The following is a 26,088-nucleotide window of genomic DNA, read 5'->3' on the forward strand; positions in this document are numbered from 1 at the left end:
AGTCCCAACTAGGGAATCGGCATTGGTGTATGTGCATGCAGTGGTGTAAATATTTCAACTTTATTTACAGATAATACTTGAAAAATGGGAAATTCACGTACCTGAGTTGTGGCTTGTGAGAAAATCGAGATGAGATATCAGTGGGTCTACAGTTTCTGACGTTATTTCATTTTTCCAACAAATAAGCAATTTTGTCAAAGGTATGGCAGACTCTACGAATGAGCGTTCCCATCCCCAAAGTATCAAATTACCTCCCGCTGTTGAGGTTTTTGCGAATTTAAAAAACGCTCACAACTTTGCCATCGATATCGGTAAGATTTTTTTACAACTCTTTTTCCCTGCAATATTCAATCTTTTACTCCAATTGCAAATTCTTTTTTCCCATTTTCCTTATAATGAGGTTAATTTTTGAATTCGCTTTTCTGTTGAAAATAATACATTATTATATCAAAAAGAAATAAGTAATGTTATCGTATGTTTCTGTTCTTTCACTTCTTTCGTAAGTTTAGAGTTGAATTTGATTTATCAATACATTGTTACGTGAGCGCATGTAATTAGTTTTGCCCCATTTTTAGTGTAACAATTTAATGATAATCTCAGTGGAAAATAAAAATGTGTCAATCTTGATCAAAAGTAAACTCTTCATAAAATTCAGCAAAATTGCTGACTGCAGCTTTTCGCAATATTGACGTTTTTGTTTTATCTTTATAGATGTAAGGCATCAAACTTATCCTTACACATGTTATTATTATTGTGTACAGAAAGCATCGATTTTAAAATTAAATTCTTAAATATTGTGCAACTGAAAATCCTTGTACGCTATTTTAATTTTTGCAAAGCTAATTTTAATTCCATTATCTATTTTATCTTGAATTTTTTTAACTAAATGGAGTACTTTTATTTTGAAATCGTATCAAACTAATTTAAGCTTTAATTTTTAAATTTTTAATTAAGAGTTTTTAATGTGCACGATTTCAAATTAGATTCGTATGTACATAACAATTTCAAGTAATCATTATTTTTAATTCAAAGAATATAAATTTGCATTTATTTGCTGCTTTAAACAATTGTCAATTCAAGATTTCTTAAAATTGTGAGTTTTCGTAAATTCTCAAACAGGAATGTTTAAAGTGGAACAGTGTTAGAATCAAAAATGAAATTTTAAATTTGAATTTCTGAATTAAATAATTACAGCTAAACGTCTTTTTATGATTAATACATCTAATTCTATAAAAAAAATTATTTAAGACTTGTAGCTGTAAATTTAATTAAATAATAATGAAATAAACGATAAAAAAGTAAATAAAGTGTTAGAAGTTTAACCATTTTAAACTTCGCACATTTAAAACTGAATAGATTCAAATTGAAAACCTTCAACATTAAATTATTTGGAATTTGGATAATTAAAAAAAATGCAATTGAATCTTTCCTAAAGTTATGAAAATTTACACTTTCAAATTGGATTTTTATGTGCATAACAATTTCAAGCAATAATTATTTTTCATGAAAAAAATGTATTTACTGCATTAAACGAATGCCAGTTCCAGCTTTTTTTAAATCGTGAGTTTTCGAAAATTCCCAAAAAGGAATTTTCAAAGTGGAACAGTTTAAGACACAAAATTTTTAAATTGCATTTCTTAACTAATTACAGCTAAACGCATTTTTATGACTGTTACATCTGGTTTTATAAAAAAGTTACTTTAGACTTGTAATTGCAAGTTTAATTAAACAATAATGAAATAAGCGATAAAAAAGTGTACAGAGTTCAACCATTTTAAACTTTGCACATTTAAAAGAGAACAACTTTAAATTGGAAACTTTTAAAATTGAATTATTTAAAATTTGGTTTACCAAAACAAAAATAAAATGTTATAATTTTTACTTAGGCTTCTTAATTTTGCCAAATTTCAAATTTCATGCGTATATACAAAAAATTAATTCATAGAATTTAAAATTGCAATTATCTCCTGCATTCAACGAATTGTAATTGAAGCTTTCTTAAAACCTTTAAAATTAGAAACGTCCTATACAGGAATATTTAAAATGGAATAGTTTAAGAATCAAAAGTGAAATTGAATTACTGAATCAACTATAATGATAGAAATTCATTACATATGCGATTATTATGTCTAATTGTAAAAAAGCTTTTTTAAGATTTTAAGCTGCAAAATTGATGAAAGAATAATAAATTAAAGAGAGAGAAAATAAATAATGTGTTTAAAGTCCAGCAATCGTAAATTTGAAACATTCAACAATGAACGGTTACGAAGTGGAAACTTCCAAGATTGAACTGTTTTTTTAAATTTTTAATTACTTTTTATTCAAAAAATTTTAATTTGACAAGTTCTAAACAGGAATATTTGAAAGGGAATAGTTTAAAAAACAAAAGTAAAATTGAGTTTCTGCATGAACTAATTTCAATTAGAAATTTATAAATTTTTGCGTTATTTTTTTAAACGTTAGCAAAAGTAAATAAATTGTTTGAAGTTCAACCATTTTAAACTTGGAACATTAAAAACTGAACAGTTACAGAATGGAAACCTTCAACATTGAATTTTTCGAAATTTGTTCCCTTAATATAGAACAAATTTTAATTAAATAGTTCCTAAAATTACGAAAATGTAGAATGTTCCAACTTAAATGATATGCACAATTTTATTTTTTAAGTAAGCCTTTTATTGTGCACGATTCTAAATTGGATGAGTGTACGCAAAATAATTTCAAGTAAAAATGATTTTTAATTTAAAGAATTTAAATTTGCAATTATGTTCTGCATTAAACGAATTCTAATTCAAGCTTTCTTACAATCGTGAAAATTGCACCTGATTGTATAAATACAGCTTTTTTTAATCTTGAAGCTGCAACATTAATTAAACGATAATAAATTAAAAAATAAAATATTTACAACTCGAGCTCGATGTCTATTAATCAACCTTATTTTTCTTTTGATTATAACCGCCAGTCAGATAAGATAAAAAGATTGCAACAATCTAACACGTTGAACCTTTACAGGATCGTCAATTATTATTTACCTGAAGTTCCGAACGTTCAAATGAACGAAATTTTTTACTGATACTCATGTAAACTATAAAAAAAAGGCTCAAATTTGTGTTCATTTATATTGGAATTAATTTATTATTGAAACAAAATTATAATGCATATTTTAAAATGCAGTTGGAACAATATTGACGGATAAAATAAAAATGAGGAAAAATATTTCATTCATTTGAACTTCTTGAATTGCATGTTGACATGTTTCTATCAAATATTTCAGGCATATCGCTAACGAAAATAGCATACTACTCCACCGTGAATTATCGAAAGGCTCTCTATGACAATTCAGAGCTGGAAAGTTCCGGAGAACGAGCTTACAAAGTCTTCGAAGGCAGTAGATTACATTTTGTTAAGTTTGAAACCAGACACATTGAAAATTGTTTAGATTTTGTTAAGGCAAATTTAGTTAACATCGAAAGATTCCAAGGCAAAAGTATTAAAGTTACTGGCGGGGGAGCCTTCAAGTACACGCCCTTGCTTCAAGAAAAATTAGGCTTGTTGTGAGTTTCTTTCAATTATTCTAAAATGAAAAAAAATAACTTTCAGTTTGTCATCAGAATCTAGATTAATATCCTAAAGCAAATGCTTATTCATTTCCTTCGTTGGGTTTCAGAGTTGATAAAGAAGATGAAATTTGCTGTCTGATAAAAGGCTGCAATTTTTTGCTGAAGAATATTCCCTGCGAAGCTTTCCAATTCGAGAGAAATGCAGATCCTGAATATAATTTCCAAAAAGCTAGCCCCAATATTTTTCCGTATTTGCTGGTTAATATTGGGAGTGGAGTCAGCATTCTTAAAGTGAGTTCATGGAAATTTTCTATTGCGTTATTTTCAAGATTTTTTATTTACTTTTTTAATACTCTGCAACATTTATAATAGTGAATTCCAATGAAGAAAAATATATTATTTTATTTTTAAAATAAAAATGTCTTTAGAGAAATTGTATACTTCAAAGAAACGCAATTTTTTGAAAGTTGGAAACTGATGTTAAAAATGTTCAACCTGTGTATTAAAATAGTAGTAGATAATAGAATGAAAATAATCAATTATTTGCAAAAAATAATATTATAATTCAGGGTGTCTATCCTGCCCGTAAACCGGGAATTTGTTCGAGAACGTGATCAATTTTTTTTTAATTGCAATATAAAATTGAATAACAATTATTATTGATTTGTAAAAGTAACTTTATATGACTATTTAACTATTTGTTTGAAAATTCGTGTTTTTTTGTTTGTTTGAAATTAAGGATTTTCACAACAAATTTAATTATTCTAGTCCGGATTGTAAATTTATCATTTTTAGTTGAAAATTCAAGTATCTGGTTCAAAATTCACGTTTTTTGTTGAAAATTTGTTCTTTTTAACAAAAAATTAATATTCTTGCTTAAAAATTCATCTTTTTGCTTGAAAATACAACAGTTTTTTTTTTGCAATTTTCTACCTGACTTGACTAAAAAGCTTTAATCGTTGAAAATTCAACTCATGTTGAAAATTTGTATTTTTGGTTTTATTACAATGTTTTTGATTGAAAATCAAAAATAGTTTTTGGTTTAAATCTCAACTACTGCAGCTTTCCTTAAGTTAAACTTTTTTGGTAGAAATTATTATTTTTTTTTTTGCTTAAGATTCATAATTTTAATTGAAAACTTAACAGTTTGGTTAGAAAATGAGCTTTTTTGTTGAAAATTCCCTTTTTTTGCTGAAAATTAATTTTTATACTGAAAATTTATCTATTTCATCTTCTTTGTTGAAAATTCATCTTTTTGGTCAAATATTCAACTATTCCAGTTGAAGGTTCATCATTTATTTGAAAATTCATTGCTTTGTTTTTTCGTTGATCAATGTTCTTTTTAATCAAACATTTAAAATTTAAAATTAGTTGGTTGTTGTGAAAGTTCTCTTTTTGGTTGAAAACTCAACTATTCCAGTTGAAAAGAGCTATTTCGGGTTCCAATCGTATAAAAAACTGCTACGAATTTTTCCGACGTTTCGTAGTAGTTTTTTACACGATTGGAACCCGAACCGAAATATCTCTTTTTATCAAAATGAATCATGGTGAAAGCATTAAATCTATTATTTCAGTTAAAGATTTATTGTTTTAGTTAAGAAAGAATATTTTTGGATTAAAATTCAACTATATATTTGTAAATTTGTTTTTCTTAGTTGAAAAAATGAAAAAATCGTATTTTTTGTTAGAAAATTAATCTTCTGGTTTGAAAATTCATTTTTTGATTTGAAAATAAATAAGGTATGTTGACATTTAAACCCTTTTGCTAAAATTTCGTCTATTCCAGTTGAAGATCTGATAGCGAAGATGTTAAAGATTGTAGATAGAAATGTATCACTTTGGTTGAAATTTTTTTTTTGTTACATGGAAAATTAGTTTTTTTTTAAGTGAAAATTTAACTGCTCCATTCCCCAATAAAATTTGATCTTTCTTAGATGAAAATTGGACTGTTTATTTGAAAATTAATCTTTTTTAGTTGCAAATTCAACTATTTGGTTAATAATTGATGTATTTTACTGAAAAAAATCGTCTTCATTGTAAGAAAATTAATCTTTTTGATAGAAAATTTAACTAGCTGGTTAAAAATTCATCTATTTTATTCAAAATGGAATATTTTATACTTTAAAATGAAAATTTGTTTTGATTATTATTTTAAATCATGGACTTTATGGATAAATTTAAGAAATGAGTAATGGTGTTTTTAGTATTATTTAATTATCAATAAATCGATGGTTTCGTACATTATTTATAATAAACTCGCGATACTGTATACATATTCCATGTCGGTTGTAAAAAAATGCAAAATATTTTAATGGTTCCGTACTATGAAAAATTATGTCTGGAAAAAACTTTAGATACCTGGAAAAATCCCTGAAATTCTCAGGGAATTTCTTTCCAGGATTTGAGTAGACACCCTGTAATTGTAACTATGACTACTTCTTTTTTACCTAACTTCCTGAAAATTAAAACATGTTTAATTAAATCAGGTACAATCTGAGGAAGAGTTTGAAAGAGTAGGAGGAACAGCAACTGGAGGTGGAACTTTTTGGGGATTGGGATCTTTACTCACCAAAGCAAAGGTAAACTGAAATAGGAAAAGCAAAGCAGATTTTGGAGATTTTATAGATTTGATACTTGATTGTTTTATTTATTTATATAAGATTGAAATGTTAGGGTTTTGATGAACTGCTGGAATTGGCAGAGCGAGGCGATCATCGAAATGTCGATACGCTCGTAAAAGATATTTATGGCGGTGATTATTCTTCACAAGCTTTACCAGGGGATTTGATAGCATCATCTTTTGGCAAAGCGATGGGTTGCAATAATAATCCCGGTAAGAAATTGAAAGAAACATTGAAATAATCAAAGGAAACTGTCTCGTTAAAATATTAAAGAGAACTTGTGAAAAATTGAGTTACAGAGTCGAGGAAATTCGCTGAGGCTGATATAGCAAGAAGTTTACTATTCACGATCAGTAATGATATTGGGCAAATTTCTAGTCTTTATGCAACGATTCATAACGTCGACAAAGTTTACTTCGGGGGTTATTTCCTTCGAAATCATCCGTTGTCGATGCACGCCATCTCTTATGCTCTCAAATACTGGTCTCATGTTGGTGTTACAATTTGAATTTATAAAATTTATGCCAACAGTAATATTTGTTTTTTATTTCTGTATCTTTTTATGTAATTTCTAGGATAAGTTGAAGCCGCTTTTTCTTCGCCATGAGGGTTACTTGGGTGCTATTGGTGCCTTTCTTTATGGAGCTGAACAATCTGATAACTGCAGCTGGTTAGAAAATTATGCCGGCTCCTCTGGATTCAAAGACTCGATTTTAACGAAATTAGGAATTGAAGTTGATCAGCTAGAGATTGATCAGGCTGAAAATGCGGTTACGTTTTGTCCTTTGTTGAAAGATCCGGCGACCTATAATCCAGATACTACTGATCTTGCTCAAGATAAGGAAGCTAGGTAGATGTTTTTTAAAAATTATTTTTATTATTTTTATTATTTTTATCATTCTGTCTCGATCGCGAGACATTTAATTTGTAAAACAGGGTCTATGAAGGGAATAATGTCTGAAACGTAAAGATTAAATTGCTGATGATTAAATACGAACAAATTATTTTTAATAGCTTTAATTTTAAGTGTTTCAAATATATTTGAAAGTTTATTTTTTAATTTCTCTAGAAAGATTCTAAAGTTGGAGCTCGGTTTTTATACTTCTTCTATATTAAGGGGGTCCGAACAAAAACATTTTTTAAAGTCCAAACGCTTTTCGATTTCTTTGTTTCGACTCCCTATATGAACTTGATCAGATGATTGTAAGTGCTGCCTCAAAATTGTTTAAGTTATAAACTGCAAAAAAGCGAAAAATGATCTTTTTAAACAAAATTTTATATTCGTAGTTATGAACGAATTAAAAATTATTTAGGGCGTTGATTAGAGTTATAAGAAAAAAATTCAAACAATTTTCTTTTATTTGAGTTTTTGTCTTCTACAGGCGCCTACAAATGATTTTTTTTTGGTCATAGTTAAAGATAAATATAAAAAATTTAAAGTGAATAACTATGACAATAAACAAGGGAAATTCCACTTTTTTCGTAAATTTTTTTGGGGGGTCATCTAAAAATAACGTTATTCATTTTTAATACAAAAAAAAACAGTTTAATTAAATCAGAAAGTACGAATTTCCAACAAAATAGCTAAATCCTCAACCAAAACAGATCAATTTTCAAAAAAAAAGATAAATTTTCAATACAGAAGATAAATTTTCTACTAAAAAAGACGTGTTCTATAAAAACAACATAAATTTGTAACAACATAGTTGCATTTTCAAACAAGAAAATTAATTTTTTTATCAGAAACGACGAATTTTTAACAAATTAAATAAAATTTCAACTATTAATTTAAATAAGTTTTCAAAAAACATTAATTTGATTTAAATATTCTACAAAACAGTTTAATTTTGTATTTTGTACCGGTAGTTGAATATTGAAGTCCAAAAGACGAGTTTTCTAGAAAGCAGTTGAATTTTCAACCAAACTGATTAATTTTCTCCAAAAAAAGTAATTTTCAATAAATTACATAAATTTTCAACTTTTAAGATAAATAAGTTTGCAAAAAACATGAATATTTAAGCCCAAAAGGTGAATATTCTACAAAGTAGTTGAATTTTCAACCCAACAGATTAATTTTATGTCAAAACAGACGAATTTTCAAAAATTTACATAAATTTTTAACTTTTAGTTTAAATGTGTTTTAGAAAAACATTAATTTTCAATACAAAAGATTTTTCAACGAATTTTCCACAAAATACTTGAATCCTCGACTAAAACAGATTTAATCAATCAAACAGTTATATTTTGCAATCAAGTAGTAGAGTTTTCAGCCAAACAAGATGAACTTTCAACGAAAAATGGAATAGTTAATTTAACAAAAATATTTTAATTTTAAATGAATACAGGTTGAATTCAACCAAAGAAGATGAATTTACAACAAAACAGTTCAAGAAAACAACCTCAGCCTGATCAAAAAAGATTATTTTTCGAGCAAACATTTGTATTTTTAACCAAACAATTTATTCTCTATTGAAAAAGAGGAATTTTCAACAAAATATTGTACATAAATTATCAGTAAAATAGTTAAATTTTCTACCAAATTGTTGATTTTTCTAGCCGGAAATACGAATTTTCTGAAAAACAGGTGAAGTTTCAACAAAGAATTTAATTTTGTAACCGCAGACAGTTGTATTTTTAACCAAAAAGAATGAAATTTCTACAGAAATAGATGAATTTTTAAACCAAAAAGAAGAATTTTCACCAAAACATTTTAATTCAAGGGGTAACATCTATGTAAAAATGTTAAAAAATCGATTTTTTTAAGCTAAATTGGTATGTAATTATGTCAAAACAATGTCCCATCATCGCAGACTAATGCAAAAAGTCATTTAAAGCTAATAATTTTTTAATTATATAGTATTTTTGCAGTTTTTAAACTTTAAACGCGTTTTTCTCAAAACCGCTTTTTTTCAATCGGCCACCACAATTACTCCGTCAGTTTCTATCCAATAAATTTAAAATTTTCACAGAATCTTTAAAACATTATTATCCAACGTCTCACGCACGTTTTTTTCGATAAAATGAAAACTTTTTTTTTATACAAGTTTTTTGCGACTTTTTGTTTGAAAAAAAATTATTTGTTCAAAAATGCACAATTTCGTGAAAAATGGATATTTTTGAAAAATTGTACGTGAGACTTTACCTTTTCATTCCATCTTTAAGAACAATTTTTTTTTTGTCTCAGACAAATATTGGCGACAAAAAATTGGTGGCCGTGGAGGCTTTTGAAAAACGAGTAGCTGTACTCTGGGTCCGCTAAAGGCGCCATTTTGTTTTTGAATACTTCCAAAAAATTTATTTATGTTCCCTATAATATGTGTAATAAACTTGTCTTCTTGGATTTTGATAGGAATATTATATCGCTTTAAAAAATCTTTAAAATGACCTTCAAAAACAGCCCCCTACATAGATGTTACCCCTTAATAAAAGCAAATTGTAAAAAAAAAGGTGCATTACAATCAAATTATTTAATTTTCTAGCCAAAAATACGATTCTTCAATAAAAAAATATGGCTTTATAACAAAATTGTTGAATTTTCAACAAAATAATTCGATTTTTTTAAACCAAATAATAACATTTTTAACTTAACAAGATGCATTATTAATCAATAGTTTAAAATACAAAGAATGAACTTTCGACTAAAAATAGTTAGATTTTGTTATTAGGTTCTAATAAATCAGTTCACATTCAAGTTTTAAAACGAGAAAGAAAGGGGAATAGGGACAAGACTGTGAAGCTTGCGATTAATAAGTAGATAAACATTGAAGTTAATTTTTAATACTTTCCATATATTAGACTAGAAAACTTAAAATTTTGCTTAAAAAATAAAGTTAATTTTCCATTGCACACGTTGATTTTAGACTATACGCTTTTAAATTCGGTCTATACATACGTTTAATACTTGATACATTTTATGACTAAATAGTTTTGGAACTATTACAGAGAAAACAAATATATTTGTCACACTTTTATGAAAATTAATTATAATAAAAATGTAAAAATGTGTCCTTTTCTGTCTTCAGACAGTATAATCAAATGTCAAATTAGTCTCAGTAGGGTAATATTTTATAGCCAACTAAATTCTCGAAAAAAAACTAATGCGTTTTCAAACAAATTTTTTTCAATTAAAAAACGACTTGAAAAAAAATATGCTCTTCTCTACTCCCATCTAACTATAGAATTGTTTGTGGTCATATTCTACACATTTTATTAAAAAAAAGTACGGTGAATATGTAAATAAAAAATATTTCCTTCAGTTTTTTTCTAATATACGTCAATATTTATAATTAAGTAAATTATCATAAACAGAAAAATCATATGAATCTAATTGTCAGTCATTTTTCTTATGTATTATCATAATTATTCACTTCACGATATTGAGATTTCAACAAAAGTTTTAGATATAAACCTGAAAAATAGTTTTTACTTCACAAATGTTTAGACACGATAAGATTACTTTAAGAAAAACTGCCTTTGGCGCTCGGAAAAGCATTTTCACACATTTTTAAAGGTGATAATTAGAGAATGATGTCTTTGACTGATATGCAACTTGCTGAATATGCATTAGAACTTTCATGTATAGTTAAGATAATTTTTCGCGACCTGTCAGGGTCGTTTACAAAAAAGTAATAATTTTCAATTTTTTATGTCAAAAATTCAAAAAAATAATTAGTTTAAATTTATTTTTATAACTCTAGTAGAATTCCTAAATGATGGTGCAAATAATTTTTAATTTATTTGTTGCTACGAATAACTTCGCTACGAATTAGCTTAAACATTTATAAGGCAGCACTTAGAATCATCTGATTGAGTTCTTATAAAAGTCAATCTTCATTTCTGGGCTTTTATTTTGAAAGAATTTGAAAAGAGTTTTGTTAATTTTTAATCAACTTTTCTTAAAACTCCTTTGGCTTTAACGCATACATTCCTATCACGTACCTCGCGCTTCGATCTCGATTAATGTATGTCCAAAAATGCGAAATTTTCTATTTTATGTTGAACTATATTATATTAAATGGCATTGCAAAATAAAGTACAAATTTGATTATTTATCATTATTTTATTTTAGTCACCCTCAGAAATTCGCGCGAACAATTTTTTTATAATTAAAGAAGTTTCATTTCTATTTTTACATATCTTGGCTTGAAAATTGATTTTCTTATTTTAATGACTTTTTCACAGTTAGAACGAAAACTATGCTTCTTATAAAAAAAAAACAGTGTGAAGTCAATTTGTAGATCTTGAGATGAATAAATTTCCTTTTTAACGTTTTTGACTTCTTGCTTATTTTTACTGAGAAATTGAAGTTTTATATTTTCAATAACATATTTCACAAATACAACAAAAAATCAAATTTTTAAATCTTTTTGAAAACTACTGATATAAAGTTTTACATAAAACTCTCTTATATTCTTATTAGGATAATTTGAAAATATATGATACCAACAAATTTTTTTATTTTCACTATTTTCAGGGACTACTGGTTACAGTGTTTCGAAGAATCGGTCGACAAATTTATTGCAAGAGCAGTTATTAGTCAGCCCCAGAGTCCGACTGCGAAGGACAGAGCTAGTAAACTTAAGGAAAAATACATAAATAGGCTGCATTATTTACACCTTCAGCCATTGTGAGTCCCTTTTTTTTTAAATTTAAGCTTTAAGAAAATCTGATTTTTTTGAAGTGGTTCTTATTAAAAATAATTCGCTTACAGTGCATATGGAACTCTTACTGTTAGAACTCTCTTAGACACAATCGAACATTGCATGAAAGAGTTCGATTTTCCGGATCCGTACTTACACGTGAGTAAAAAAAGCAAGAAATTATTTATCATCTTATGTATGACTATGGAAGTCTTGGAAATTTAAAAAACAAACAAACAAGAATTTTTTTATCAAATTTGGACATTACACTCTTAGATGTCTCCATTCAAATTAAAAGAAGAAGAGGAAACGTTGGTAGATTTTTTGTAAATGTTTTTCTTAAAGTCAAAGATTTTTTCGAGAATGATTAATTCTTTTTTGCTTTAAATTGCAAATTTAAATTAAATTATTCCTTATTTGTAAAAGTAGCTTTGTAGTACTGTATTTAACTATTTTGATAAAAATTCGTTTTTATTTATTTGAAATCAATTTTTTAAACTGAAAATTCAACTGTTCTATTTTTCATTGAACATTAATCGTTTTTAGTTTAAAATTACAGTCTCTTCTTACTGAAAATTTTTTCTTAGTTTAACATTCAACCCATGTAAAAAATTGTTCTTTTTGTTGAATTTAACTGTTTTTTTATCAAAATTTAAAATCTTTTTTTGGTTGAAACTTCAACTTCTACTTTTTTGGAATGAAAATTTCTTTACTTAGCTGAAAGTTAAACTCTTTTGATAAAAATTAATTTTTTGGTTGAAGATTCATCTTTTTCGTCGATAAATCATCTTTTGAGTTTAAAATTAAACTATTATCGTTGAATATTCGTAATTTAAGTTGAAAATTAATAAGTTCAGTTAAAAATTATTATTTTTTTTTTAACTTCATAGTTGAACTATTCCATTTTCGGTGGAAAATTGATCTTTTTTAGTTCAAAATTTAACTATTTGGTTGAAAAATGGTCTTTTGTAGTTGAAAATTCAACTATTCTCGTTGAAGATTCATAATTTTTGTTGACAATTTATCAGTTTAGTTTAAATTAATTTTTTAAAACTCAAATTGAACGATTCCATTTTCGGTTAATAATTCATGTTTTTAGTTCAAAATTTACCTATTTGGTTCAAAATTTGTCTCTTTTAGGTGAAAATTCCACTATTCTCGTTTGAAGATTCTTAATTTTAGTTGAAAATTCATCAGTTTAGTTGATAAATAATTTTTTAAATTTAAAATTGAATTTTATTTAATTTATCAAAGGTGCTAATATATTTAAAAACATCTGGTAATATAATTTGTCAAAGCTTCCTAAATTAAGCATATTATTAGAATCCCTATAAACTGAAAAAACCACCATTTTTATAATAAACTCTTTCAACTGTATACCTATTCAGAGTTGATTTAAAAATGGAAATAAATGGCTCCATAATATGAAAAATCATACCTGGAAAAACTTGAGACACCTGGAAAAACCTATAATTATCAGATAATTTTTTTTTCTTTCCTCTTTTTATAATTTTTGCTTTTTTTTTTAATTTGAATGTTGAGTGCTAAGGAGGAATTTAAAATTCGATTTATTAAAAATTGATGTTCTTTAATTTTAATCTTAAGTATGTTTACAGGATTTTTTTAAATGATAAGAAATTTTTTTCACTGAGAAAAAGTTATGTAATGTAATTTTACAAAAAGAATTATTAAATAATTCTGACTTGAAACAGTGAATTGTTTAAAAGATTTGTAATTATGATTTGGGGGAGGGGATTTCAGTAATGAATTATAATTTCGACTTTAAGACAAGGAATTTTCTAAAAGATTTACAATTTTTAGTTGGGACAGGTAATAAATAAAGCAGGAATAACAAATTATAATTTTTACTTTGGGACTGGGAATTTTAGTAAAGAAATATAGTTTTGAAAATTAGTACAAGAAAGTTCTGTAAAAGAGTATACTTTTTACTTTGGGACAGATAATTTTCGCAAATAATTATTACTTTTACTTCGAGACAGGATTATAATTTTTATTATAGGTTCTCTTTAAAACAGGAGATTTCTTTAAGAATTATAATTTAATTTGGAACGGGGAATTTTTAACATGGAACGGAAATTTTGGAAAACAATTTTAATCGTGAGTTCTATGAAGGGAATTCAACCAAAATCCCCGTAGTCGGAATTCGTCACAATTTAAAACTCCTCACTTGCAAATTTCGGAAAAGGGAGTTATTATATTTCTGAATTATGATAGAAAATTTTATAAATAATTATAATTTTGACTTGAAACAGGAAATGTTGGAAATAAATTTAATTGTGATTTGTTACAGGAAATTATTGACATGGAAGGGAAAACATTGTCAAATATTAAAAATTTTGATTTATAAAAAGGAAATTTACCAAAACAATCCTTGATCTGAGTCAAAATACGTTAAATTAAAAAAATCCCTTGTTCAAAATCAGATTTTTTTTTTAATTATAAAATTATTTTTTTGTTCTGTAAAAAATGTGTTAAAATTTGAAACTTCACTCTTGCAAATTTGATACAAAGAGTGTTCCTATGTTTCTAAATTACAATAAAAAATTGTATAAATAAATATAATTCTGACTTGGAAGAGGGAATTTCCGTAAAGAATTATAATTTAGACTTTTACTTTGAAGTAAAATTTTTCGTAAAGATTTATAATTCTTATTTAAAATTCCCAGTTCCAAATCGTTTGAAATCATTTAAATTTTTTCAACTTTTTGAAGTTAACCAGTAAAAGTTAACATTTTACCGAGAGACACGGAAAATTATTAGATACTCACTATTACCTGTCTATTGTAGCAAAAGAAAAAGGAAAATGATGAGGCTCTTAAGCATTTGAAAAACAGAATAATTGCACTGGATAAGATGGAAGGCAAGGAGAAAATAAAAGCTTTGATACGAGGAGTTCTGGCTGGAAATATGTTTGATTGGGGAGCGAAAGAAGTCGCAGTTTTATTGGAAACAACTGGCTTTAGTTTTGAAGACGCCCAAGAAAAAATACCAAGTAAGAAACAAATGTTGAATTTTTGTGTTATTACTATTTCTTATTCTTCTGCTTTTCCCCTCTTCGAATCCCCCCGTTTTCCTATTTTCTAAAAACTTCCCCTTTTCCCCTCTTTATTTTTAAATATATGATATTTTAATATATAATTGTTCGTTTCACATCCACAAAATTATTCTTTTTAAAACTTGAGTATGTTACCGCAAGTAGTAAGTTATTTTTTTTTTAGCTTTAAGAATTATCTATTATAATTAATTTAACTTTTTTAAATCGACTAATTTAAAACTAAACTATTCAGGATTTAAATAAAACTTTAAAGCTAAAATTTTTTTTCGCTCAATCTATAAAAATTTAATATTTTTGAAATTAACAATAATAAAGTACGATGTTCTGTTTGTCTACATTGAAGATTCATTAGTTTCAATTTAAATAGCGATGGTCATCATGTTAGACATATTATAAAAATTATTAACTGACTTTAGGATCATTTTAAAGATAGCCAAAATAGTCTAAAAAGTACTAATATTAAAATCGATTTTGTTGTTAGAAATAATGAAAGGCAAACTTGATTTTTTATTAATTAAAACTAACTAAGAAGGTTGTATTTTTCCAAAGAGTTCTGAACTGAAAAAAGAATCTGATTTTTAAATTTACTTTTTTAAAATTGTTACATTAGAAAAATTTAAATCCAAATTGTATGAAATGGGCCTATTTTAATTTGAAAATTTAAAAATTCGAAAACTATAAAATTAAAATGTTCATAATTACACAATTTAAAATTATACTTAACTAACTTTAAAAAATGTTTGACTGTAGAAGAAAAGCTCAATATTCTGAAACTGAAACATTAAAATTTTATGATTTTAAATTTCAATCGGAATTGTAACTAATTTCCATTTATATGAATATATGAATGAATATAATATATTCTAAAAAATTGAAAAACTAATTTTAAACGACTTATTTTCACGACCCGAATTTAAACATTTTTTTAATTTTTAAGTTCAATGAAAATTAAATAGTTATAAGTTTTTCAACATTTCCAAAAAGTAGCAAACATAATATCTTCTAACAGGTTAAGCAGCCTTTTTGAAAATTTTAGGAGATATTTATGTATTAAATATCTATTATAAGTTAATAAAATTAAAAAAATTTTAATCTACCAAAAACCATCTTTTAACAATTCGGCTAATTAGGCGCAGTATTAAGTAGATGCTAAATATTTTTTATTCAAACATAGGCATTCCATACGGTATTTAATTAATGTAAAGATTGATCAAAATTAAAAGAAACTTCATTCTCTTACTCTCTCTTAAATTAAGAAACTTGAACTTTTCTTTGAAGCTACAATAAAACCAACAAATGTTATTTATTTGATTATAAAAATAAAAAATTAAAACCATTTTTAATATTTACAAAATTATTGTATCCCTCAGGGACGTTAACGCGCGCTTCCGAGGAATTTTAGTGAATTTTTAGAGATTTTTAGGAAATAAATTACATTTTATTTCAAGTAATTTCTACGGATTTCAACAATTTGAAGGAAAATGAAAGACGTAGAAAACTTGCAAAGGAATTAAAAGGTTTAAAGTTATTTGAAAAAGTCTAAAAGATTTCAAGAGCTTCAAAAATATTTAGAAAACTTAATATTTAAAAATTTGATATTTTGCATTTTTTAATAATTTTTTCTTTTAATATTAGAAAATCAAAATTAAATTATCTTTATATTTTATATAATTAAGAATTATAGTAAGGATGAAATAACAAATCTTGGACAGAACTATTTATTTATACATATAAATATCACAATTTAATTGTTAACGAAGGAGTTTTTAGAAGAGGAAATATTTTTGATTATGAGAACGATTTAAAACATGTAAAATGGTTCATTTACCAAATTGTATGCTTTCTCTAGCTTTTTTTTTATCGCTGTGAATACATTTTCAACAAGCTAAGTACAGTAAACTTTCACTCATTTGAACGGTCTTGAAACGTACACTTCCAATTATTTGAAAGCAGATGGGGCCCCAACCTTTAACGCAAGTCTTAAGGTTATGGTATTTTTGTAAAGCAATGTTCATTGGCTGCCACGGCCTTATATCGATGCGTCTCCTGCACTGATATGTCCCCTGTAAGCAACTTCTTCAACTGCGCATGTGCCGAAAAGCGCGGGTCGATTTGAAATCAATAAATACTATTAATAATAATACAGTTAAATAAACGCAACTCTCAGTTTAGTAACTCGTGGTTTAATAATTCATGGAACTGCTGTAGTTTCTCATCTCAAGGGGCTACTAATTTGTAACGACTTAAAATTAATATAATTTAGCTTCTACTTTGAAAAATTTTCAGTTAAAAAAAATAATTTTTGAATTTTTAATATTGCTAACTTAAAGCTGCTTAGAATGATATGATTTTTACATTTTAAATACAAATTTTTGTGTTCATTCTTCCATTGAGAGAATTAGAAATAAAAGCGTGGATTTATACTTTTTTAAATCTTTTAACTGCATTTATAGAAGTAAAAAATTTCGTAACATAGTAAATATCTCTTGTTAAATCTCCTACTTTATTTCTATGGTGGTTTGAAACTATTTAATATAATTAAAAGTGCATAGAAATCATATTTAACTTAATTTAGGTTGACCTGGAATTTAAAATCTTCCCATGAATCACCACCCTGAAGAAATAATCAAAAAATTATTTAAAATTGTTTAAAACCCATACAACTTCTTATAAAAAGATTATTTCTTCTTTTCTAAATGTGAAAATTAATTTTTAATCTTTCTCCTATTTTCCCCCCTTTTCGTGAAAAAATTACCTTATTTTCCATTTTTGAGCTGTTTTTGCACTTTGATTCCTGATATTATTGTTTTTATGCCATTGGATATTTTTGTAATTTAGAATGAGAATTTATTTTATGTTATAATTTTAGGCAGACCGTGGTTACAGGATTCCTTAGATGAGTGGGTTGCGAGATTGCAAGAAGGACCGGCGCACAAGTGTGCAGCTATTTTTGTTGACAATAGTGGCGTCGATGTTATTCTGGGCATTTTACCTTTTGTGCGAGATTTATTACAACGGGGAACAAATGTTCGTATCTTATCAATTTTTCAGGGTGTCTATCCTATCTGGGAAAGTCAGGGCATTTTTTCGAGAGCATGCTTAATTTTTTTTATTACAACATAAAATTGAATAATCATATTGTTCAAAATTCGTTTTTTTTTTTAAATAATGTTTTAAACTGCAAACTTAACTAGGCCAGTTGAATATTCTATCATTTAGTTAAAAATTCATCTTTCTGGTTGGAAGTTTTTTTAGTCTAAAATTCTATTATTCTAGTTGAAGGTTCATCATTTTAGTTAGAAATTCATCACTTGTTTCGATAATGTAGCTACTATTCCAATTCAATATTCCATAATTTTAGTTGAAAATTCATGTCTTTGGTTGAAAATGAATTTTTAACTATCTACTTAACTGTAAAATTTTTGGCTAAAAAATGATCTTTTTTTAGTTGAAAGTTCATGTATTTTGTTGAAAATTCGCCTGTTTGGTAGAAAATTGGTCTTTTTCAGTTGAAAGTGCATATATTTTGTTGAAAAATCGTATTCTTTAAAAAAGAATTCATCTTTTTGTTCGAAAATTATTATTCTCGTTTAAATACTCGCCTTTTAAGTTTAAAATTTAAGTATTAACGTTAAATATTTATCATTTTAGTTGAAAATTCATTCTTTTTTTTTTTGAAAGTATAATTATTCCAATTGAAGATTCATCATTTTGGCTGAAAATGCATCGCTTTGGTTACAATTTTGTTGCTGAAAGTTAATGTTCGACTGAAAATGTAAAAATTCCATATTTAGTAGAAATTCACCTTTTTTAGACAAAAATTCAACTATTTGTTTAACAATTCGTCCCTTTTTTTTGATAATGCAATATTTTTACATACAAATTAGGAATTTGAAGCGGTTTAAACTGAAGTTTATATAGTAGCCATATTAATTTTACCTAAATTTTAACTGGACTTTAAGTATAAGAAGATAAAATAAAATTATTTTATAAATTATTATTCAAATTCGTGGGTTTTAAAGACAAATTCAAGAAATTATTAATTATGTTTTTAATATTATTTAATTATTTAATTCATCGATGATTCTAATATAATTGAGAATATCTGAACACCCCTAGAATTTTCAGAGAATTTTTTTTCCAGGATCTGAGTAGACACCCTGAATCAATTTTCGTGTATATTTTTTATATTTTAATAGAGTGTTGCTAAAATTGTATATTATGTTTAGGTAATTTTGTGTGCTAATTCGATGCCTGCATTAAATGACGTGACTTATCCAGAATTAGTTGTCGCTTTAAGAGATGCGGCTAAAATCTGTAACGTGATTAAAAATGCTCTGAAAGATAATCGACTGATGGCTATGGAAACGGCACAGGCTGGTCCGTGTCTTGATTTGAGGTAAGTTTATGATATTTAAAGAATTCATTCACAATTACGGATATTTTTTAACACAATTTCCATTTTACACGTATTTTTCTTTGAAAATATTGTATAAGGTCCTAAAAATCTGATTAAGATTGTACTTTTTATGATAATAGATGAAAATCTTTTCGCTTTTCTAACAAATAAAAATGTAAGCTGTTTTTATTTCGTATACAACACAATTTTGTCAAATTTGCGTGCACCGCAACAGAATTAATTAGTAATTAAAAACATTTTTAAATTGAACAGTCGAAATTTTTTTAAATTGTGTCAGTTATACAAATAATAATTAGAATTTATTTGACATAGTTATAAATTTCATAGGTTTTTAATCAAAACAAATTCAAATTAGAAAAGCTTCGAATTTGAAAGCTTTTATGTTTGGAGATGGTAATTGAAATAATTTTTGATTTCAGTTCAGTATTTCAATTTTTTAAAGACATTTTAATGTTAGTTTTTTTTTGTATTTTTAAACACTACAAAATTTTTTTAAGATCCGATTAAAAAATGTACATACTTTCACGATTTTGAATGTTTTCCTTTTTAAAAATTTCTTCTTATATTCAAGTGCTTTAAATAAGAAATGGTACCCACCTTATCAAAGTATTAGTACTTAAAATCTCAATTCGTTAAATTATAAACAATTCTCAAAATTTATAAGATTGGTGAAAGTAGCTTGAAGCTTCCAATTTTATCATTTTTAACTTTTGAACGCTCTAAATTTTCACTTACATAGTTCAGTTTTGCACACTTTCAAATTAATTAACTTTGAAAAGTGTTAGTTACTGTTGCAAATTGGATAATAATTTTAAGCACGTCAATTTTAAAGTGGACAATTTAATACATTTAAAGTGGCAATTTTAGTTTATACCATTTTTAGTTCAAAATTAGTATATAGTTTAATTTAAAGAATTTCTACTTTATTTAACAAATATTTAAAACTGCTTTACTATGAATGTTTGAAGTAAAATATGTTTAATTGGGAAGTTTGAAATAAATTTGTTTTTAATCTTAAGGTTACATTTATTTATTTTTTTTTCATTAAATTCAATTTAGAAATCAAACATTTTAATTGCTTTTGGCTTTCAATTAAAAATGCTTCAAGTTCAAGTTCGAGTTCAAATATTTTGGTACTGCAAGGTTTATCTTATTGATAGAATAATACCATTAGTGATAAAACAAAGAATAATCAGGGTTGCTACACGATATGTAATTATACAATTTTTTTTCAATAATTATTTAAAAGCCCATAACATTTGCATTCATTATTCATTGTACAAGAGATTGTTGGTAAATAAGTCTGTGATCAGTAGAAAATGTTGAAATTAATTAGAATTTACTCAGATAATTAAAATAAATCAGTGAACGTTAGGGAAATTAAAACTGGCCAGGAAAAGTCAGGGAATGTCAGGGAAAGGGAATTGAAATTGAAGTTAATTTTATTTTTTCGAAAATTCAATAATTCTGTTAAGAAGTCATTCTGTTTTGTTGAAAATTCTTCTTTTTGGATTGAAAACTTATCTATTATGGCAGAAATTGCATCTTTTTTGGTTAATAATTACACCTTCAGTTGAAAATTAATCGTTTTTGGTTGGGGATTCAACAATTTTGTAGAATTTATTTATTTTTTATTTGTATTATTTAATATATATGAATTTCTTTGATTGAAAATTCATCTTCGCGGTTAAAATTTCATCTTTTTGGTCGAAAATTAAATTATTTGATTAAAAATTAATTTTTCTTCAGGATACATAATTTTAGTTAAAAATTAATTTCCTCTGTCGAAAATTCATCTATTTTGTTATAAATGCGTTTTTAAAGTAAAATATTACTTTTTTAGGGTGACAATGTAACTGTTCTATTTTTCATGAAAAAATATATTTTCTAGCTGAAAATTAATTTATTTTGTTAAGACTTTGTCGCGAGACTTTTTTTTTGCTTTAATGATTTAAAAATCTTTCTATGGTAAAAAATCCTCTTTTTGTTTTGAAAATAGTCTAGTTTTGTTAAGGATTAAACTAATTTGTTGAAAATTCAGGATTTAACTAATTTGTTTGAAATTCGTATTTTTGGGTTTAATTCTATTGTTTCGATTAAAATTAAAATATTTTTTACGGAAATATTAACTATTACACTTTTTGTTGAGAATTCCTTTTTTTATCGCAAATTCATCACTTTGATTGAAAATTGAACTATATTGTTCAAAATTAATTTTTTGAAAAGAAAATTAAGTTTCTTCCATTTTTTATTCAAAATTAATCTTTCTAACACATCATTTTAGAACAAATTTGAGTAATATTTGGATGTTGATGGTAAAATTGGCCTTAGGATTGCAAAAAATTGGGATTAATTTATCATTGAATCAGATCTTTCGGCCTCGATTATGGGCCCCCATCGGTGATTTATTCCTGAAAAATTAATGCAACACAATTGTTAATACATGGAAGGATATAATTTTACAATGAAAAATTAAGTTTAAGAAATAATTAGAAATTTTGGAATGACTGAAAAATAATAAAAAAGCATAAGATATTTTAGGAATTTTATAGCGTTTCAAGAAAATGAAAAATATTCTTAAGGTTCCTAGGCGACATTAAAATGATTTTTTATTTTGAAAAATTAATTTTAAGAGAAAATTAAAGAAAACAAATTTCAAAAGATTTTCTTCAATTTTGAGTAAGTAAGATTAAATAGTTAAGACAGTTAATCGAGTAAATTGAAGATTTGTTAATAGCAGATTTAAAAAAAAAGTTTCAAGTGAATAAAGAAATTTTCTTAAAATTTCTAGGAAAATTTTAAAGATTTGAAGGTAATTTTTTACATTTTTAACGATATTTCAAAATTTAAAGAAAAATTTGAGTCAGCTGAAAATATTTTTAGGAGAATTTAAGAGGTTTTAAATAGATTTAAAATATTTAAAAACTTTTAGGCATTTCTGAAAATGTATCAGATATTTTTTATTTTTTTCAAACTTCTAGAACTCCTAAATATCTTTTAAAAATGCTCGATTTTTTCCTAATATTTTGTAAAATCCTGTAAAATACATTTTTTTTCAATCCTGTAGATTTTCTTTTGACACTTCTGAAATATTCAAAAATCATTTCTAATTTTCTCAAGAGTTTTATAAAATTTATATTCATAAAAGTTTAACAAGAAACTGATAATACTTCTTTTCCTGTAATCAATTAAAAAAAAAACCTTTGTTGTTTAGAAAACCTTTCTTCTGTTTTTAAACATAATACAAAAAATGTTACATACCTGTGATTGGGGGGGGGGGGGGGGGGGGGGGGGGGGGGGGGGGGGGGGGGTTAGAAAATAACGTTTCGTAATATATGAACGCTTCCTTACTGGATTTTTTTGTTCTAAAAGTAGACCTGGAAAACTTGGAAAAGTCATGGAATAATAAAAATTTTTATTTTCCAGTCGGTTGAATTTGGATTTGTGTCTCGCAATGGTGAAGCACAATGTGGATCTGGTCGTGATTGAAGGAATGGGTCGAACTCTTCACACGAACTTATATGCAAAAATGAAATGCGAATGCCTAAAATTAGCAGTAGTAAAAAATCGATGGCTTGCTTTGCGATTAGGAGGTGAAATGTACGCGGTAATATGTAAGTACGAAAAGGCATTGTTTAAACAAACACTGGACGAAGAAGTAATGAACTCCCAAAATAAGGAAATTTTCTGTCCGATGGTTTGTGTCGAAAGAGAAAGCGATTATTGTATTTGTAAAAATGCTAATCGAGATAGGAAAAGTTTGATTGAAATGGAGATTGTTGATCGTAGTCAAAAAACCAGCGAAGCATCGTCTTCTACTGAAAAGTTTGACGAAAACAACGATGCAAATTGCGACGAGAAGAATGAAAATGCGTGAATAATTTTTATAGTTATTCAAGTGAGTGACACAAAATTTAATTTTAAATTGTGTCACTGAAAATGAGTTAACAAAAAGTATTGATTTTTGTACTTAAGGCTTAAGTTTGCTTCGTCCAAGTGACAAAGTTTCTTTAAATTCACGTAAGTTGTTTGAAGGCTGACAATTTTATTTTGAATTATTTGTCCTTTAGTGACCGCGTTTAGATATAAATATTAAAGGTTGTTTTGGCTAGATGCAGGAAGTAGGAAAATTTAAAACTTTGATATTAGGAAAAAGTATCAAAATGGAAACAACAAATCATGGCAAATAAGACAAAGAAAAATATTTATTAGGTTGTGAGAAGTTTCCAAATTATTTATTTGCTCTAGTTTTGTTTTAAACTTGAGTTTAAAATTCTATGAGAAGACGGAACTATTTTTATTGGCCTAGCCGATCTTCTGGATTTAATCTCTGTTATTATGAAATGTTCGTTATACGTAATAAGATGCTAATCAGTAATTAGAATTGAGCACATCTTTGCACTTTTGATACTACGAAGTCCTTTATCAGTTTTAAACAAAAATTCAATATTGAGAAACTTATCCAGGCTATTAATTATTCGCGATTAAGTTCATCGATGTCGTTTTAATTAGTAAACGAAACTTGTTTCGTTGAATACACGATAATAAATTGATCCATACTTCAGTTTACCGAAATACAGAAATTGTCCCCTATCTAAAAAGTGATATTCGTAGTTTATGGAGAACTTAAAGTGTACGTAATGACGAAAACGAAACATTATTGTACAGTAAATTAGCTGTGATATTGTCACCACTAAAAGAGTTGCAGTTTGGTGACTTAATGTAGAAGGCCATAATAAGAAAAAAACACCGAACTTAATAGAGGTTAGTCAGTTTGGGCGGTCTAAAAAATCCTGAGGAATGAAATTCGCAACAGTGGAAAATTCTTGAAAAAGAAAATAATCAATGTATAATATTCCCGAAAATAAATGCTTGCTGACAATTTAAAATTCCCGAATCTAAACAATTAAATAATAGTTAAATAATCAATGAAATCCTTTTATTTTATAAACATATATTTATTATTTTTCATTTTATTTATTAGTTAATTTTTTATTATTAAAACTATTTCTTAATTGTTTAAATTGGGTAATTTTTATAATTCGGGAAGTTTTCTTTTTATATTGATTTTGTAGTAACGGATATATTACAATGTCGGCAAGTTTATTTAAGAAATAATCTATAATCCAAAGTTTTCGGGAATTTCGGGAATTTGACGGTGTTGGGAATTTTATTTTTTGGATTATTCAATTCCGTCAATTTGTTATTGTAGCAACAATTAGAAAAGTTAAATTATTTATTTAATTCAACTAGAAAGAATACGTAGATCTGTAAAGCATCATACAATCATAATTGGTAGGAGATTAGTTAATTTGAAAATGAAATTCTCGCTTGGTCTCTAGACTGAAATTTAAAGAATATTGGACTATTGGTTTAAACTTAATTATATATTATAATATTGATTGAATCTTAATAAGTTTATAGCATTTTTTGTTAGTATTCTAGGCCCGAACAGAACATCTTACTTTTTTAAAATAAAAACTTTTCGATTTAGAAAAAAGTTCAATTTATCCAAAACTAAATTTTTTGGTACTAAATTATTTATTGTTAAGCAGGCGTTGAAGCTCCTTGAAACAAAATATTTTGGCTATTTTAATGCGGAAACCTTCAAACAAAAATCAGATCTCTAAAAGAAATATTTTTTATATGATTTTATCAAAATAATATCACTCATGAAAATCTTTCAAATAGAAAACGTGATTTTTATTGACAAAAATGGTTCAATTTTAATAAATGAGACCTTATTTTTTTGGAGAAAACATTCTCTAGAACTCTTTTGTTTCCAATTTTGAAAGTAAATCTTTCGATCACTAAAATCGTTAAAATATTGTTTTTAAAGAAAATTTTTTTAAAAACAAATATCTGTATTTGAGGATTATTAATTTATTTTGTAAATTGGAAATAGTAGAGATGTAGGGAATGCTTTTGAAAAAAAACAAGCTATGATGTTTTAAAAGAATGATGTAAGAAACAATTCAGTTGCAAAAAAAAACAATTGCTAAATAATCGTTTTTCGTCAGTTTTAAACCACTTTTGTTTAAAATGATGTTTTTCATTCATAAGAAATGACTGATAATATTATTTCGATGCTTAAAATCACAACAAACTTTTTTCAGGTACCTGAATTTTGGTGCAAAACAACTATATTAAAAAGAATCTAAAGTAAAATGAGAATTCATTTCTTTAGCGAAGATTCATCACTTTAGCTGAAAATTTAACTATTTTTTTCAATTTCTTTTTTCCCTGGTTAACAATTAATTGTTTTAATCGAAAATTTAATTTGTCTTTTTTTTTTGGTTTAAAAATTATTTTTGGGAGTTGAAAACTCAACTACATTAAAAAATAAACATTTTTTTGCAATCACATTGTGGTTCTCCTAGGTTTAAGTTTATTCTTATTCATAAAAAAATTTAAATTATTCAAGGAAAATGAAAAATTGGTCAGAGAAAAGCCAAGGAGAGTTAGAGAATTTCGAAACTGGGATTGAAAATAGTAGAGTTTAGATAATGTTTTTTTTCTTCGAAAAATAGGCCATGATCTATGAAAAGAATGATGTAAGTAACAATTCAAAAGTAATTATTAAAATAATTATTTTTCGTAAGTTTTAAACTTCTTTCGTTAAAAATGTTGTTTAATTCATAAGAAATGACTGATAATAATTTTATTTCGATTCTTAAAATCACAGAAAACATTTTTTTTTCTTCAGAAATGTGATTTTTGGTACAGAACGACCAAAAAAATCTAAAGCAAAATTCTGTCTAATTTAAAACAT

The 26,088-nt window shown here is 26.0% G+C and overlaps 1 protein-coding gene across 1 annotated transcript; it reads left to right on the top strand.

The window, feature by feature from the left end:
• On the top strand, window positions 1–24,277 carry LOC117167899 (4'-phosphopantetheine phosphatase). Its single transcript, XM_033353137.1, has 13 exons — window positions 1–311; window positions 3,275–3,554; window positions 3,668–3,851; window positions 6,047–6,139; window positions 6,234–6,393; window positions 6,481–6,671; window positions 6,757–7,031; window positions 11,655–11,807; window positions 11,892–11,979; window positions 14,629–14,833; window positions 17,766–17,923; window positions 19,126–19,295; window positions 22,743–24,277. The coding sequence occupies exons 1-13, from the start codon at window positions 203–205 to the stop codon at window positions 23,191–23,193; spliced, it is 2,517 nt and encodes an 838-aa protein (XP_033209028.1). The 5' UTR covers window positions 1–202; the 3' UTR covers window positions 23,194–24,277.
• The last annotated feature ends 1,811 nt before the right edge of the window (window positions 24,278–26,088 follow it).

The sequence above is a fragment of the Belonocnema kinseyi genome, chromosome 2 (genome assembly GCF_010883055.1).
Source record: "Belonocnema kinseyi isolate 2016_QV_RU_SX_M_011 chromosome 2, B_treatae_v1, whole genome shotgun sequence".
NCBI classification, from domain to species: domain Eukaryota; kingdom Metazoa; phylum Arthropoda; class Insecta; order Hymenoptera; family Cynipidae; genus Belonocnema; species Belonocnema kinseyi.